We start from the raw sequence: 16995 nt of genomic DNA on the forward strand, positions 1-16995 counted from the left end.
CAATCAGTTAAACCATGTCATTTGTTTTACTCACAACAGAACCTGCATATTCTTGCACTGTTGCTCCAAAGTATTTGTATGACTTGACACACTCCATCTGTGTTGCATTAGTCATTAGGTCACATACTACTACAGTTTGTGAAGTGCACAACTTTACATCTTTCTTCATTAATCTGTAGTTGGCATTGAATCAGACAGGGATTTCCCATGGTTTCTCTAAATCATTTAACACAAATACTGGGATAGTTTCTTTGAGAATATCACTGTCAATACCCCGTATCCCTACCCCACCCCTCTTCACCTGTTTTCAAGTGAATTACTTTCTCATTTTTAAGGACAATGCCATAGATGAGAAACAGGAATATGGATAACTGTATATGCAACAAACTGTTCCCATAAATCTTTATACATACATATATTTCAGCACAAAGAAAGATACATGTGTACACTGTACAAGGTACAAAGGCTGACTGTAACATTAACATGACAGCTCGTCAGAGCAGTTAGAGTTCAAACTTCATGCTTTAAGTGGTTGATGTGACCTATTGATGCCACAAGATGTCAAATTCTAATTTATTGGCACCTATTTTCTCTGGCACATAATCTGTATGTTGGATTCAGGCAATAATAAAATAACACAGACGCCCTACTGTGATAGCAAGAAGAGGTATGTGCATTGTTCCCAAAGTTAATTACTGAATTCTCCATGTATCTAGCAGTTTGCTCTGAAGAACCATATGAGTGAAATAAGGGAACATATAGCACACATTTCCATTTTATTAATGGAATCAACACTATACATTTAATATCAGATCCAACATATATTGTGTACAACTTTTGTAGGTTGTATTTATTTTTCACAGGTGTTTTTGTAACTGTATCTATTTCTGCATTACATTAGTTATTATGTTAGCATATTACATAATAATACAACATTTTCTTAAAATTCTCGTTTTAAGATAATTGAAGTTGCAGCCAATCACATTTAAAAACAATATATCCACTGATATATTTCCTTTACTGCTTGTGAAATACTAATTTATGCTTATATATAGTTCACAGTTACCAACATTTGATTAAATATGTAGTAAATGTACTTGAGTCACAGCATAAAAATAATTTACATTATTTGGAACCTAGTGAATGCCCACTGAAGATGGACAGAAGACACTCATAACACTTAAGAGCATGTTCAGGATTCCTTCTCAGCTAAATCTTCAATGGTGATGGCGTACTTGTTGTGGAAACCACCCACATTGCTCTCCACCTCAGCATGACCATTAGGGTTCACCTGTGGGCCACTGCCAATTGTCTCTGTCTCCTCACTGGAAAAACCCACATAAAGGTTACATCACTGTAGGCAATAAATTTTCGGCAAAGCGCTACATGACAAGTATTTGACATTTAACTTCTTTTGTTAGTGAAGCATTTGTGCCATTGGACATTTTGTTAAGGAATAATATTTCATCATCTTTATAAAGCCACATTTATGTGATCCAGAATTGTATGTATGTGGCAGGACTTGGTCATTTGGTGATGAAAATCCCACCACTGCTAACATCCTTTGCGAAAATTAACCATTAACCAAACTTTCTTCGTAAACAATTTATCAGTCTATGATGACAAAAGAAGAGTTATAAATCCATGTAAGGAGACTAAGATATGCCAGAGGAAGATTCAGGTTTGTACTTAGAAGAAATAAGAATCTTCTGCATGGTTCTTCATGCTGCACAATATATTTTTATATCTGCAATATTAACTACCAGGTATTGTACTTGGTACCAAATATGTGTTATTTTGAATGATATCTAGAGTCAGTTTCTGTACTACAAGAACAAAAATATAAAAATGCATATTGATGTCTTCGACTTATACTGTATGCAGGATCCCAGTAATTGTTATTTGTAACTGTATGACCTGTGATATAATTCTCTTTAACTCACCACACTTTTCATGAATCTGAGGTTGATTGTGACCAATCAATTCATATGAAATACACTACTTCAGGTAACAACTGCTTTGTTCATCATACACTAAATTCTTTGTAGAAAAAGTTAGGTCTGATGAAGCATACCAAACACTCTTGGTCACTACATAAAATGGTTTGAAATTATTCGTCCTTTTCCACATTCATCTTTTTGCTCCATTTACTTTATCAGCTTTCCTTGTCTGATTAAAGTTTTTGTATTTGGACTCTCTTTCAGAAATTATCACTAATGATGCAAGAGGACACCACTGATCTTAATGTTGAAAGTTTTTTTTAGAAAACCCTTTGAAGCAATTGATGTATTTCAATTGAAACAGAAGGTCCAAATACTTCACTTCTGACAAATAATTTCACTTAAAAGATGAAGTTTTAATTACTTTTAGTTATTTTAAACATCAGTAAAGACATGTCAGTAACTTTCATTATACTTCGCATAGGCAAAATCCAATTATAATTTCATTAATCCTCTGAGAAATTGTTTGATGTACAGGGATAGGCAAAATAATGTGAACATTGTAATTACTTGGGAATGGTTTATAAATAAGGGATTGGACCCCATTTGCCTGTAGTAGAGGTGTGGTACTGCTTGGAAAACTGGTATATAATGACTGCATAGTCTCCAGTGGAATGTTATGCCACTCTTCAATCAGAACCTCTTCTAACTCCTCACATGTCCATACCACTCGAGTCTTTTAGTTTTCACACTCACTTTTTTTTGTCAGGATACACAGCACACTATTGGTTTAATTATTATCTGATACATTCTTGTTTTTCCTGCCTGGATAGTAACTTAGATCTTACGATGTTATGTATGGTTCCTAGACATCTTCACCCAGCTCGAACTCTCGTTATGATCTCTTGTTCTATAAGGTTTTGTTGGTTGATGTTGACACTGAGGTATGTGAATGTGTCTGTCTATTGTATTGTTAGGCTTCTTATTGTTAGATGGTTCAGTCCTAACCGAGCTCTTTAATAAACATTATAAACACATTTTGCATGCAACCAGAACCAGCAGTGTGTGAGGGATTTCCAATGTTTGTATTAGTAGCCATCAGCATAACTTCAATTTACACAATACTTAATTATTTGAATCATTAGACATGTCATATTCTTATGTCTGGCTTGTCTGAAGTCATAGGAAAGATGCCGCTAGTCCCTAGCATAAAAGCAGCAGCCTCACATGAAAAGGGGGGGGGGGGGGGGAGGGCTTTTCTGGGTGTGACATTTGCAAGGGTGGTTGTTGTAGTTACAGTTAGTCTGGTAGAGCTTTATCAGATGGCAGATGTGTGTATCTTTGAGATGGCACTGCATTGTTTTTGGCTAGGGTGAAGGTGGCAACACTGACTCACTGAAGCAGCAAATCAGTCATTCAGTGCACTGAACTGTTGTCTGCATGGTGAAGTTTTTGTTTCTCATTTATAAAACTTAAAGATTGCTTTACAATGTATATGAAGCTGTGGACCTGCCACCCGACTACAAGCTAAGTATATCCACAGAAGTTGTGTATTTGGGATTCTATATTATTAATTGGGGCTTGAGTTAATGCCAATTAAAATAAACAATTAGTAAATATCAAACTAACATGGTACTAAGGTAGAATGCTTACTACTATTCTACTAACAGAACTGGATATGTCAAAAGGAAAACACCAAATGCACAATTTGACACACGATTTATGTAAATATGGCTTGCTCCTTAGCATTAGACATAATGAGTTTAGTAAGGTGGTTTTAAATGCAGAAACTGGTAAAGTAAATTGCTGTCTCTATTTCACCCATCTGACCTGTGAGAATGCAATGCAGTACTTTACTTGTTTACAGTACATTAGCATACACTGATGAGCCAAAACATTATGACCACTGTCCACTGCAAGACTGAATGCCACCTGGCACAAGCTGCAGTAAGGAAGGTATATGAGTGGAGTAGGGGATAAATAGGGACTCATTCTAGTGACGATACAGGCCACAACTGGTGAAATTCACTGACATAAGTGACTTTGAATAAGTGCAGGTTGTTATGAACCAGTGCTTGGGAATGAGCATTTCAGAAACTCTCACTAAAAGCCTTGAAGATATATATCTACACAGTAAACATCACTGACTGAACGTGAGGCATTGTAAAGTGAGCCATCATGACAGGAGGTCTCACAGTACTCACCCTTTTCTGAAAGTTCCCTTGAGGCACTGAAATTATCACAAACAGTTTTGTATCATAAGACAAGATTTTAAAAAGTATCAAGACATTTCCATAAGATTTGTCGGAGCACTAATATGTGGGGTCCCTAATGGGACATCTTGCAGAGGTCTCTTCAAATCTCTCAGGATACTTACCGTCAAAGGTCAGTATATATACTTACTGATGTTATTTGTAGGCAACAACAGGGAACTGTTTCAGAAAAATTGTGACATCCACAACCATGACACAAGGCAGGTGAAAAATGTTCATCAAGGCTCTGCAACTCTCACTAAAGTACATAGGGGAGTTACTGAGTCAGGTATAAAGGTCTTCAATAAGCTCCCCATCAATATAAAAAGGAAATAAACAATGTAAAGGTTTTCAAAAGGAAAGTAAAATTTTTCCTTGTCGAACAAACTTTCTATAAAATGAATGAATACTTAGAGTTATGATGTACAAGAGTGGGGGAAACTGCCTAAGAAAAGCACTCCCTTAAAGATAAAAATATGCACTGTCACTTATTCTACTATTTTAAACAATCACTTAAGCTGTTTTTGGCATAATGCAGGCTTTAATACTGCATGCAAGTAATTGTCCTTGTAAAATAAACCAATGTCTGTGCAATGTGATGTGTAAATGTTAATGTACTACTGTAATTGCATCAATTGATTTGTCCTATATTACTTGTACACTGGCTGTATAATATGTAATCAACAGACCAAATAAATAAATAAAATAGAAAAAATGGTTGTCGATATAAAATAGTCAAGTTGTTTGAAATTATCAGAAAAATATATATAAGATATAGGGAAAGAGGAGTAACATGCAGTATGTATGAGAACCAAGATGGAACAATAAGGATGCAAGACCAAGAGAGAACTGTTCAGATTAAAAAAGCCATGAAGCTCAACATTCAAAACGATCGTGTTCGACAATGTTCCTGGGTGGATAATATGTTTCTGTCTCATGCTCTTTGAGGAAACATACAAAATCATATCGTATGAGGGTGGTTTGAAAAGTTATTGGAATCACCACGAGAAGACAGCGCTAGCGCAAAGAGTTGTTCACATGATATTCATTGAACTGTTGCCTGTAAACACGTGCCACGTCAGTGATCTTGGAAGAGAGCTTTGGCTGTGACGTGGCTCTGTTGTTCCAGCGTGCCGGTAGTGATTTTCGAAGATGGAAAAAATCGAGATTCGAGCAGTGATTAAGTACTTCGTAAAAAAAAAAAAAAAAGGCCAGAATACACTGGGAGACTCTGCTCCTTTATATTCAACTGTTGCCAAGTGGACAAATGAATTTAAATTTGGTCGGAAGAGCTTAGATAGCGCAGTGGTCGGCTAACATGTGTCTCTACTCCAGAAATCATCGCAAAACTGCACGAAATGGTCATGGAGGATCGCCGATTGAAAGTGCATGAAATTGCTCCCCCTTGCCTGATGTCATCTACAAGGGTATATCACATTTTAACTGAAGAATTAGAAATGAAAAAATTATCTGCAAAATGGGCGCCGCGACTCTTGACACGCGCCCGCACACATGTGCCGTCGCCTTGGCAAAATTACAAGAACTAAGGTACGAATTGTTGCCACACCCGCCTTATTCACGTGATATGGCTCCATAAGACTTCCATCTCTTCCCGAAAATGAAAATTTTTCTTGGTGGACGAAGATTCACTTCAAACGAAGAACTGATGCAGTTAACTATCTTGCAGGCCTAGAGGAAACTCATTTTCGAGATGGGATCAAGGCACTGGAACATCGTTGGACCAAGTGCATTAATCTACAAGGAGACTACATTGAAAAATAAAGGGAGTTTCAGTAATGTAAGTACTTTTTTCCTATTCCGCACTGAGAACTTTTCAAGCCACCCTCTTACATGATCGTTTTGGTAGTCCAGGTGTTGTGATGTGAAGAGGAATAATGTTGTTGCGGCATACTGGCCTGCAAATCCGTAAACACGGTTTATTCACTGGTCAACGTTATTGTGATACTGTACTTTTCCCCCCATATGCATCTTTTCAGGGGAGCACTCATCCCTAAGTTCATGTTTATGGGCGACAATCCGCAACTGCATCAAATTGCACAGGTGGAGTTATTCTTCGAACAAGAGGATATTTGGCAAATGGACTGGCCTGCCCATTCCCCAGACGTAAATCCTATTGAGCACTTGTGGGATACATTGAGAAGACATACTGCAGCACGTCCACATGTACCAATGACCATCCAGAAGCTGTCAACTATGCTGGTGAAAGACTTGAACTCCGTACCACAAGAACTCATTTCCAATCTTATGGCCAAGATGGGAGCACGTTGCAGAACATGTGCTGCTGACCGTAGTGATTAAGAAGCATGTAATGTCCAGGGAACCATCACAGATCATGGTGACTTCGTGTAGGAGGCGTGTTTTTTAAGTAAGTACCATTTTGAATTAAAAAAAGAAGTGCTAAGATATATCGATAATTATATTTTTACATGAAAGCCTGTACCTTAATCTACTTTTCTAAATAATTTTCGTCAATATTGAGGCACTTGTCATAACGTTGTACCAGTTTCTGAATACCCTCCTCATAGAAGTCTGCTACCTGACTTTTTAACCACTGCATCACCACTGTTTTGACTTCGTTCTCATCTTGAAGACGCTGACTGCCCAGGTGTTTCTTCAAGTGAAGGAACAGATGGTAGTCACTGGGCGCAAGATCGGGGCTGTATGGAGGATGTTTTAGAGTTTCCCATCGAAAATATGTGATGAGATCTTTGGTCTGATTCGCCACATGCGGACGGGCATTGTCTTGCAGCAAAATGATGCCCTTACTTAACTTGCCACATCTTTTGTTCTGAATTGAATGGCGCAGATTGTGCAATGTCATACAGTAAGCTGCTGCATAGATTGTCTCATTATGAGGCACAAATTCCACAAGCAGTACTCCTTTTCTGTCCCAAAAAACTGTGCACATGATTTTCCGGACAGAAATTGTTTGCTTAAACTTCACTTTTCTGGTTGAATCTGGACTGTTGCTTTGATTCTGGTGTGACGTAGGCCAGCCATGTTTCATCGCCTGTAACAATTTGGCTTACGAAATCATCACCGTCGTTGTGGTACGGCTCAAGGACAGTCAACGCACTTTCAAAACGTTTGGTTTTGTGCACATCCATCAACATTTTCGGTAGCCAATGTGCGCACAATTTTCGGTAATTCAAATGCCCGGTCACAATGCCATACAAAACACTACGAGAAACATTAGAAAAGTCATCTCGTAAGGAGGAAATCGTAAAGCGTCTGTTTTCCCTCACCTTATTGTCCACTTCCTGCACCAAACTTTCATTAACGACCGAAGGACACCCACTCCTTTGTTCATCATGCACATTTGTGCGGCCATCTATAAATGCTCTCACCCACTTTCTTACCATTCCATCACTCATAATGTTTTCTCCATAAACTGCACAGATCTCACGATGAATATCGATCGCTTTTAGGCCTTTAGCAGTAAGAAATCTTATAACAGCCCGTACTTCACAGTAGGCGGGACTCACGATTATCGGAGGCATCTTAAACACTCAGTACACGACGTAAACAAGAAGAATCAGACTGTAATGGCGTCAGTGCGTAGCAGGCCACCACAACCGCATGAGTGGTCGACTGTGAAGAGCGGACAAATTGAATAGCTGGGCGGTGGCCATTAGAGTGGTAAACTGACGCACGGAGTTCGAATGTTTATACATCGCTTTTGGTTATAAAATGCCTTCCCTTGAGTTAGGTCACAAACATAATGCCTCATTTAAATACGTTACTACAATATACTTTTTAATTTATGAACAAACAGCAACTAGTCACTGTTTATGAATTTATCTTACATACTACATGGAATCTGCTGTTGCTGTACTGGACCCCTAGCATTTTTCGTAGTTCATTTACGATAGATGTGCGCAAAAAGCACCAAAATACTCGAAGATTTGCCCACTATATTAATAGATATTTTCTGACTCTAACTTGCTTTAGATTTTATGACGAGAAATTGCGTTATATATGGCATAGTGCTTTGGCAACTCACGACCAAATTATCAAGTTTCAACCTAACCTAGACCATAAAAACACTGCCGATCAGCCAACTTTCTTCAAAATGATCAGAACATATAAAAAGTTATTCTGTCGGTCGGAAATCTTGCCTCCAGACAGCGTGTAACCATTTTTGTAACAGCTGTGGTTTTGAGAAAGGAAACCTGCAAATAGATGCACAGACATTATGCTAATACCGTGTTACAAAAACATTTATTAAGCAAGTGCACTGACATACAAAACAACTTAAAATATCCACATACCTGTGAAATGTAATATTCGTTGCTTTCTCGAATTTATTTGTACAATTAATCGCTGCACAACTCTTCACCATTGTACTTCTTTTGATTGGAACGTACAGACAGTAGAATTACGAGTAACAAATACTGTATGTACGCCCCAACAAATATACAACGTTGAATCAGGGTCTTCATAAACAACAATATTACACAACACATCAGCCTACAACCACTATAATGGCGTCCAGCCGAAGGTTCAAATTATCCCGCGACTGCAGCGCCATAAGTGAGTCTAGTTATTTTTTACAAGGTCTTTGGTGCGTAGACAGCAGATGTAGGTACCCAGTGCGCATGCGCAGAACGCCGACGGCAACGCTGCGGCCGCGGTGTGGCAAAACGGTACTTACTTACAAAACACGCCTCGTATTTACGGTCTTTGAATAAAAGTGTAATTTCCGTTTGTCTCATTGCGTATTTCTTTCAGTTATCTTCTTTATAAAACTGCAGCACATCTTCTTATGTATGACCCAAGATTCAGCCTGAAATCTCATTGACTGGAGTAGAACTGTCTTCAGTGATGAGTCTCACTTCGAACGGTACCCCAATGACCAACAAAGACGGGTCTGGAGACGTCCTGACAGCGGTGAGATACCAACTTCACTGTCGGGCGCCATACGGCCCGACAACGAGGAGTGATGGTCTTGGGTGCCATTTCTTTTCATAGTAGGACCCCTTTGGTTGTCATTTGCGGCACACTTACAGTAAAGCGGTACGTTGACACATTCTCCATTTTCTTGCACTTAATGGCAAGCCATACTGGATTTACATTTTAGCAAGATATGTCCGCCCGCACACGGCGAGTGTTTCTACTGCTTGTCCTCGTGCTTGACAAACCCTACTTTGGCTGGCAAGGTCACCGGATCTCTTCCCGACTGAGAACGTTTGGAGCGTTATGGGCAGGACGGTCCAACTAGGTCGGGATTTTGACAATTTAACGCGCCATTTGGACACAATTAGGCACCATATCCCTTGGCAGGACATCCAACAACTCTATTAGTCAATGCCAAGCCGAATAACTGCTTGCACCACATTCTTGACTTGCTCAATTTGTGAAACTCTTTCTCATGAATAAATCATTCAGTTTGTCTGACATTTTAATCATTTATCTGTCTGTACACATATGTCACACCTACCGATTTCCATCCCATTCAGATAATTCCTTCATGGTGCGTTGTTTTACAGTGGTTTTTTTTTTTTTAGTGTCTCATCTGGTATTCTAATTCCCTCGAATCACTTGATTTAATTTGACTACAGTCCATTACCATTGTTTAACTTTTTAATTTGTCTTATAACCTCTTTTCAAGACACTGCACAACATATTCTGCTGATAATCCAGGTATTTTGTTGTCTTTGACAGAACTACAATGTCATCGACAAACCTCAAAGTTTATTTTTTCTATCTGACCTTTAATTCCGCTTCCTAATTTTTTTGATTTTCTTCACAGCTCCTTCATTGCAAGTACTGCATAATATCGGACACATCCTTCAACCCTCAGTCCCTTCTCAACTACTGCTTCCCTTTCATGTCCTTCGTATCTTATAGCCACAGTCTGGTTTCTGTACAAGTTGCGATAACTTTTTGCTCCCTACATTTTACCACTGCTACCTACAGAATTTGAAAGAGTGTTTACCAGTCATCACTGCCAAAACTTTCTCTACGTCTACAAATGCTATATATGTAGGCTTTCCTGCAATCTATCTTCTAAGATAAGTAGGGTCAGAATTGCTTTGCGTGTTCCATACATTTCTTCGGAACCCAAACTGATCTTACTGAGGCCAGTTTATACCACTTTTTCCATTATTCTGTAATTAATTCGTGTCAGTATTTTGAAACCATGACATATTAAACTAGTGGTTCTTTAATATTCACGCACCAGCACACATCTTCTTCATAACTGTAATTATTACGTTCTCCTTGTGGTGTGAGCGTTTTTCACTTGTCTGATACAAAGGTTTTCAGAAATAACTGCAACCAGTCGCCTTTTCTTACGCTTCAGTTTGTATTATGCCATGATCAGTTTCGAGTCACCTAGCGACTAACCATCAGCTGGTAAAAAGATTTAATGATTGATTGTAGGATTATAGGTTAAATCGTGGTATGCACATTACTCTGGAATGCATAATTTATGTTTTCCGGTTATGTTAAATCTGCACCTCTATACAGTTTGTGAGACAGGCAACAGTCCCACCTGGGAATATGCGTTCCAGAATAATGTGTGCACTACGTTTAAAACGGCTGGTGCTAATGGCAGAAGAAAGGGACAAGAATTCTCAACATCTATTACGAGGTCGCATAATCGAAAATTACTGTGATTTGCTATGAAGCAACATTACAATAGTATGCAGAAAGAATTTAAAAATTTAGCTGACAATGAAAGAGCAAAAAAAAAGTACAGTGATCGACAAACGGGATTCATTGTTCTCTATATCTTGTGCTAAATTTTCTGGCATGGAGCACGTGAAGAAATTGGTGGTATGGATAGTAAAATTTCTTAAATCGCACACATTTTTCCATTGTCAGTTGCAACAGTTTTCGGTGAAACTGAACGAAGAATATGCAGACTTTAAGTATTACTGCAAACTACAGGGCTATTACAAATGATTGAAGCGATTTCATAAATTCACTGTAGCTCCATTCATTGACATATGGTCATGACACACTACAGATACGTAGAAAAACTCATAAAGTTTTGTTCGGCTGAAGCCGCACTTCAGGTTTCTGCCGCCAGAGCACTCGAGAGCGCAGTGAGACAAAATGGCGACAGGAGCCGAGAAAGCGTATGTCGTGCTTGAAATGCACTCACATCAGTCAGTCATAACAGTGCAACGACACTTCAGGACGAAGTTCAACAAAGATCCACCAACTGATAACTCCATTCGGCGATGGTATGCGCAGTTTAAGGCTTCTGGATGCCTCTGTAAGGGGAAATCAACGGGTCGGCCTGCAGTGAGCGAAGAAACGGTTGAACGCGTGCGGGCAAGTTTCACGCGTAGCCCGCGGAAGTCGACGAATAAAGCAAGCAGGGAGCTAAACGTACCACAGCCGACGGTTTGGAAAATCTTACGGAAAAGGCTAAAGCAGAAGCCTTACCGTTTACAATTGCTACAAGGCCTGACACCCGATGACAAAGTCAAACGCTTTGAATTTTCGGCGCGGTTGCAACAGCTCATGGAAGAGGATGCAATCAGTGCAAAACTTGTTTTCAGTGATGAAGCAACATTTTTTCTTAATGGTGAAGTGAACAGACACAATGTGCGAATCTGGACGGTAGAGAATCCTCACGCATTCGTGCAGCAAATTCGCAATTCACCAAAAGTTAACGTGTTTTGTGCAATCTCACAGTTTAAAGTTTACGGCCCCTTTTTCTTCTGCGAAAAAAACGTTACAGGACACGTGTGTCTGGACATGCTGGAAAATTGGCTCATGCCACAACTGGAGACCGACAGCGCCGACTTCATCTTTCAACAGGATGGTGCTCCACCGCACTTCCACCATGATGTTCGGCATTTCTTAAACAGGAGATTGGAAAACTAATGGATCGGTCGTGGTGGAGATCATGATCAGCAATTCATGTCATGGCCTCCACGCTCTCCCGATTTAACCCCATGCGATTTCTTTCTGTGGGGTTATGTGAAAGATTCAGTGTTTAAACTTCCTCTACCAAGAAACGTGCCAGAACTGCGATCTCGCATCAACGATGCTTTCGAACTCATTGATGGGGACATGCTGCGCCGAGTGTGGGAGGAACTTTATCGGCTTGATGTCAGCCGAATCACTAAAGGGGCACATATCGAACATTTGTGAATGCCTAAAAAAACTTTTTGAGTTTTTGTATGTCTGTGCAAAGCATTGTGAAAATATCTCAAATAATAAAGTTATTGTAGAGCTGTGAAATCGCTTCAATCATTTGTAATAATCCTGTACGTTGGTTAAGTCAAGGGGCTTGCCTGGAACGATTGTTGAATCTATGAACTACAGAATGAAAAAGGAACGCAGGAACGAAGATTAAAACATCCGGAATGAATTGAAGACCTCGCATTTTAGGCAGACTTGACTGCAAGGTGATAAACTACGTATTTCTTATTTGATGGGGTGCATTTAGAAAGAAAATTGCGTTTACTGGGGACAGATTCTGACAAACTGCCGGCCGGAGTGGCCGCGCCGCTCTAGGCGCTACAGTCTGGAGCCGAGCGACCGCTACGGTCGCAGGTTCGAATCCTGCCTCGGGCATGGATGTGTGTGATGTCCTTAGGTTAGCTAGGTTTAATTAGTTTTAAGTTATAGGCGAATGATGACCTCAGTAGTTAAGTCGCATAGTGCTCAGAGCCATTTGAACCAGCCATTCTGACAATCTCAGTCCACTTCCCTAAGCTTATTGGCGTTAAAGAAAATACGATATTTGCAGAATTCATTGTGGTTTGAAAGAATTACATGAATAGTTTTCCGAACGTTTTGTGGACACTTATCAGTCTTACATATATTTTCGGGCTGTTTCCGAGAGCTTTTGCCGTTTCTGTTGAAAGCGCAGCTGTGAATGTGCAGAGTAACTGATTGATCTGCAATGTAATTACGAGTGTAAAGACAAATGCTTTTACGTTAAATCTTTCCCCACGTCTGCATAATAAAGTTGCAAAATTGCTTCACTATTTCGATGAACAAAACAGTGTGAAAGACCTTTTTTCGATTATGAAACAAAGTAATTCTCAATTACGTAGCAACCTGAGAGCGAAAATCAGTGACGTTCACTCCGTTTAAATGGGGCTCCCAAAACCGGAATTCGTAAACCGATTTCCCAATACCGCTTCTGGGTGGTCATGTAAACACTTCAAAATCTATTCTTCTAGTTGTCGGATTTACAGTTCCGCAATCGATTTTCGCTCCCATGTAAACGCAACCGGTTTTAAAACGTGCTTGGATTGTCAGGCTACCTCTCATTTTCAGAATATTGTTAATATGGACTTATTGCGCTGTGAAGGAGAAGCAGAAATATTAGACTGAGCACGAAGCTATATGTAATATTTAAGTAAAGAGAAATAATGATTGTGTTGACTAATCAGAAACTGTATCAGCTGTTTTCCAGAAGCCAAATTTAAATGGGCTAGAAAATCCGATTCAGACCTTAACGTATAAACACGACAGCGAAAGAAGGTTTCTGAAATTTGGTTTCCGTCTTTTGGAAGATGTGTCGCATGTAAACGTAGTGACTGTCTGTCTGTCCGTCCGTATCTATACCAGATAAAAATTATTTTATGCTTTCAACGAGCCAAACATAATTCAATAAAAGTGGCAATTTGGTTTATTTGTGATCTGTGTTGTTGAGAAATGCGAAATATAGAACCAGGTCGTATGCAGTGCGACTGCACTGCCATTTAAACGCGGCACGCCCACAGTTCTCCCTCTCCACGTTCACAATGTGCCGTTGCGGGTGAGGAAATGGTAATTACAGTCCGATTAAAATTGCTTGGAAGTTGACGTCTGTCATTTGCCGCTACAGTGTTGCCATATTGACTGCCGCCTACCTCTCGCTTATAGGTGACACACAACACATTAGGTAACAAATGCTGTTAATGTATAATGCGGAGCTATGTTGGAAGTGGCTGCTGGGATGTATGACTGAAATGCGAAATGCTCTGCCGACAGTTGATTTAAAGTGATCAATGACTGAAATGAGGCAGACGACGCGTTTTGCAACCCTCAATTCAAACTCCTGTCCTAACCTAACCACAGCATCGCGGAGTGCTATGTATCTGAGAAAACGGCAGTCCACAATGTGGGGCAGAACTAAAATCACGATCGCTTTGTTCACGGATATTAAGGCTAACCTCTACGGGCAAACTCAAGACAGAAAAATTTCAGTTTCAGCGCTAAAAGCAGACTGCAATTTCTTGCTATCATTGATTACATCAAACTATCCTCACGCTGGCAACACGAGCTGCCGCGTTACCAACCGATGAGTAGTCCTGGTTGGCACTTCGTTGCAGATTATAGGTCACACACGCAGATTTCAAACGAAAAAAAGAATGATAGGAAGAAAAATGAGAGCAAATAAAAAAGTGAGTACGATGATGAAAATGTTGGGGTAAAGTATTAAAAATAAAAGAAAATTACGTTTAAACAAATTAATTGAATAAAATAATAGTCTTTTAATTAGATTTACAAATAAAAGAACTTCGCTGTGTCAGATGCGATTCGAAGCTACGACCTTCTGCATGTGAGGTTGTGATGCTAACCGCTGCACTACGCCACTAGAGTTTGTGTGGTTGTTAAAAATATGACTCTGGTGTTCCAGTAGCAACGCAGAATTTGCAGCCTAAAAAAATTTGTCTTCACGCAATGTTGTGCGAAGCATATCTATTGTCGATCAATATCTGTGATTATAAGAAGTGACTTGCGTCTTGTTTGGGAGTGGTTAGTGCTGTATATGAAACGTACGTATCTGGTTAGCATCGTTGTGTCTGTTGCTTTTGGTGTGGTTATCATGTGTAATGAGATACGAAATAAAAGGAGCAGACCTAGCATTCGGGATCCAAATACACCAAAGAAGAAAATCGGACAAGGAATAGGAAGTGAAATGACCAGTTGTTGTAGCAGTTTGGAAACAGCGAACAGTTCGGGTGTGACGCTGAGTGCTCTGATTGGAGGAAACCAGCTTCAAAGCGCCAAGTGCCAACTCTCGCCACTGTTCTAGGCGTAGACTTTGTCACGGCAGAGGATGTTGTGGCGGCCTGTACCAGACCAGTTGGATGATTAATAACAAAACCAAATCTTAATCTGTCAACAGGTAACGCCTAAGTCAAGTCACGCACACTGAAACAGTGGACAGACGGTGGTTTGAAAATGAAATGGCTCTGAGCACTACGGGACTTAACATCTGTGGTCATCAGTCCCCTAGAACTTAGAACTACTTAAACCTAACTAACCTAAGGACATCACACACATCCATGCCCGAGGCAGGATTCGAACCTGCGACCGTAGCAATGATGATGATGATGATGTTTGGTTTGTGGGGCGCTCAACTGCGTGGTTATCAGCGCCCGTACAATTACCCAATCTTTGCTCAGTCCAATTTCGCCACTTTCCTGGATGATGATGAAATGATGAGGACAACACAAACACCCAGTCATCTCGAGGCAGGTGAAAATCCCTGACCCCGCCGGGAATCGAACCCGGGACCCCGTGCTCGGGAAGCGAGAACGCTACCGCGAGACCACGAGCGGCGGACACGCGACCGTAGCAGTCGCGCGGTTCCGGACCGAGCGCCTAGAACCGCGAGACCACCGCGGCCGGCAGACGGTGGTTTGTATGGTACTTTCCGAGAGATATCTTAGCCAGAGTGACTTACTGAGTGACGCGGTAGCCCTTGTCGTCGGCCTCGTAGTGGACGGTGCGGCGGAGGAAGCCGTCGCTGTATGAGTACTGGCCGACGGTCTTGAGGCCCTCCCTCGTCTCCTGGCGCGACTGCGTGTTGTCGTTGATGGAGTCCTGCAGGCTCGAGCCGAACGAGTAGCGGGCAGACTCTGCCTGCCGGCGGCGCTCCTCTTCCAGCGCCGCGTCCGCCTTGGTGTCGCCGCTGCGGATCACCCTGCCAGACACACACACCAGCTACTTTAACAACTGCATCTATAATAACAGGTGTCGGCAGAAATTTGTCCAATAGGCGGCAGGATTCTCAAATTGCGGTCTTATGTACACTACTGGCCATTAAAATTGCTACACCAAGAAAAATGCAGATGATAAACGGGTATTCACTGGACAAATATATTATACTAGAACTGACATGTGATTACATTTTCACGCAATTTGGGTGCATAGATCCTGAGAAATCAGTACCCAGAACAACCACCTCTGGCCGTAATAACGGCCTTGATACGCCTGGGCATCGAGTCAAACAGAGCTTGGATGGCGTGTACAGGTACAGCTGCCCATGTAGCTTCAACACGATACAACAGTTCATCGAGAGTAGTGACTGGCGTATTGTGATGAGCCAGTTGCTCGGCCACCATTGACCAGACGTTTTCAATTGGTGAGAAATCTGGAGAATGTGCTGACAAGGGCAGCAGTCGAACATTTTCTGTATCCAGAAAAGCTCGTACAGGACCTGCAGCATGCGGTCGTGCAGTATCCTGCTGAAATGTAGGGTTTCGCAGGGATCGAATGAAGGGTAGAGCCACGGGTCGTAACACATCTGAAATGTAACGTCCACTGTTCAAAGTGCCGTGAATGCGAAGAAGGGGTGATCGAAACGTGTAACCAATGGCACCCCATACCACCACGCCGGGTGATACGCCAGTATGGCGATGACGAATACACTCTTCCAATGTGCGTTCACCGCGATGTCGGCAAACACGGATGCGACCATCATGATGCTGTAAACAGAACCTGGATTCATCCGAAAAAACGACGTTTTGCCATTCGTGCACCCAGGTTCGTCGTTGAGTACACCATCGCAGGTGCTCCTGTCTGTGATGCAGCGT

The 16995-nt window shown here is 40.9% G+C and overlaps 1 protein-coding gene across 1 annotated transcript in view; it reads right to left on the reverse strand.

Moving 5' to 3' along the window:
- Nucleotides 1-980: 980 nt before the first annotated feature.
- LOC126159031 (uncharacterized) overlaps nt 981-16995 on the reverse strand; it is a 35677-nt gene continuing 19662 nt past the window's right edge. Inside the window, exons 3-4 of the mRNA XM_049916486.1 lie at nt 15864-16103; nt 981-1325 (exon numbers count right to left, since the gene is read on the reverse strand). Of these exons, the coding sequence (XP_049772443.1) occupies nt 1193-1325; nt 15864-16103 (373 nt within the window). The 3' untranslated portion in view covers nt 981-1192. The remainder of the gene's footprint in view (nt 1326-15863; nt 16104-16995) is intronic.

This window comes from Schistocerca cancellata, chromosome 2, assembly GCF_023864275.1.
Source record: "Schistocerca cancellata isolate TAMUIC-IGC-003103 chromosome 2, iqSchCanc2.1, whole genome shotgun sequence".
Classification (NCBI taxonomy): Eukaryota; Metazoa; Arthropoda; class Insecta; order Orthoptera; family Acrididae; genus Schistocerca; species Schistocerca cancellata.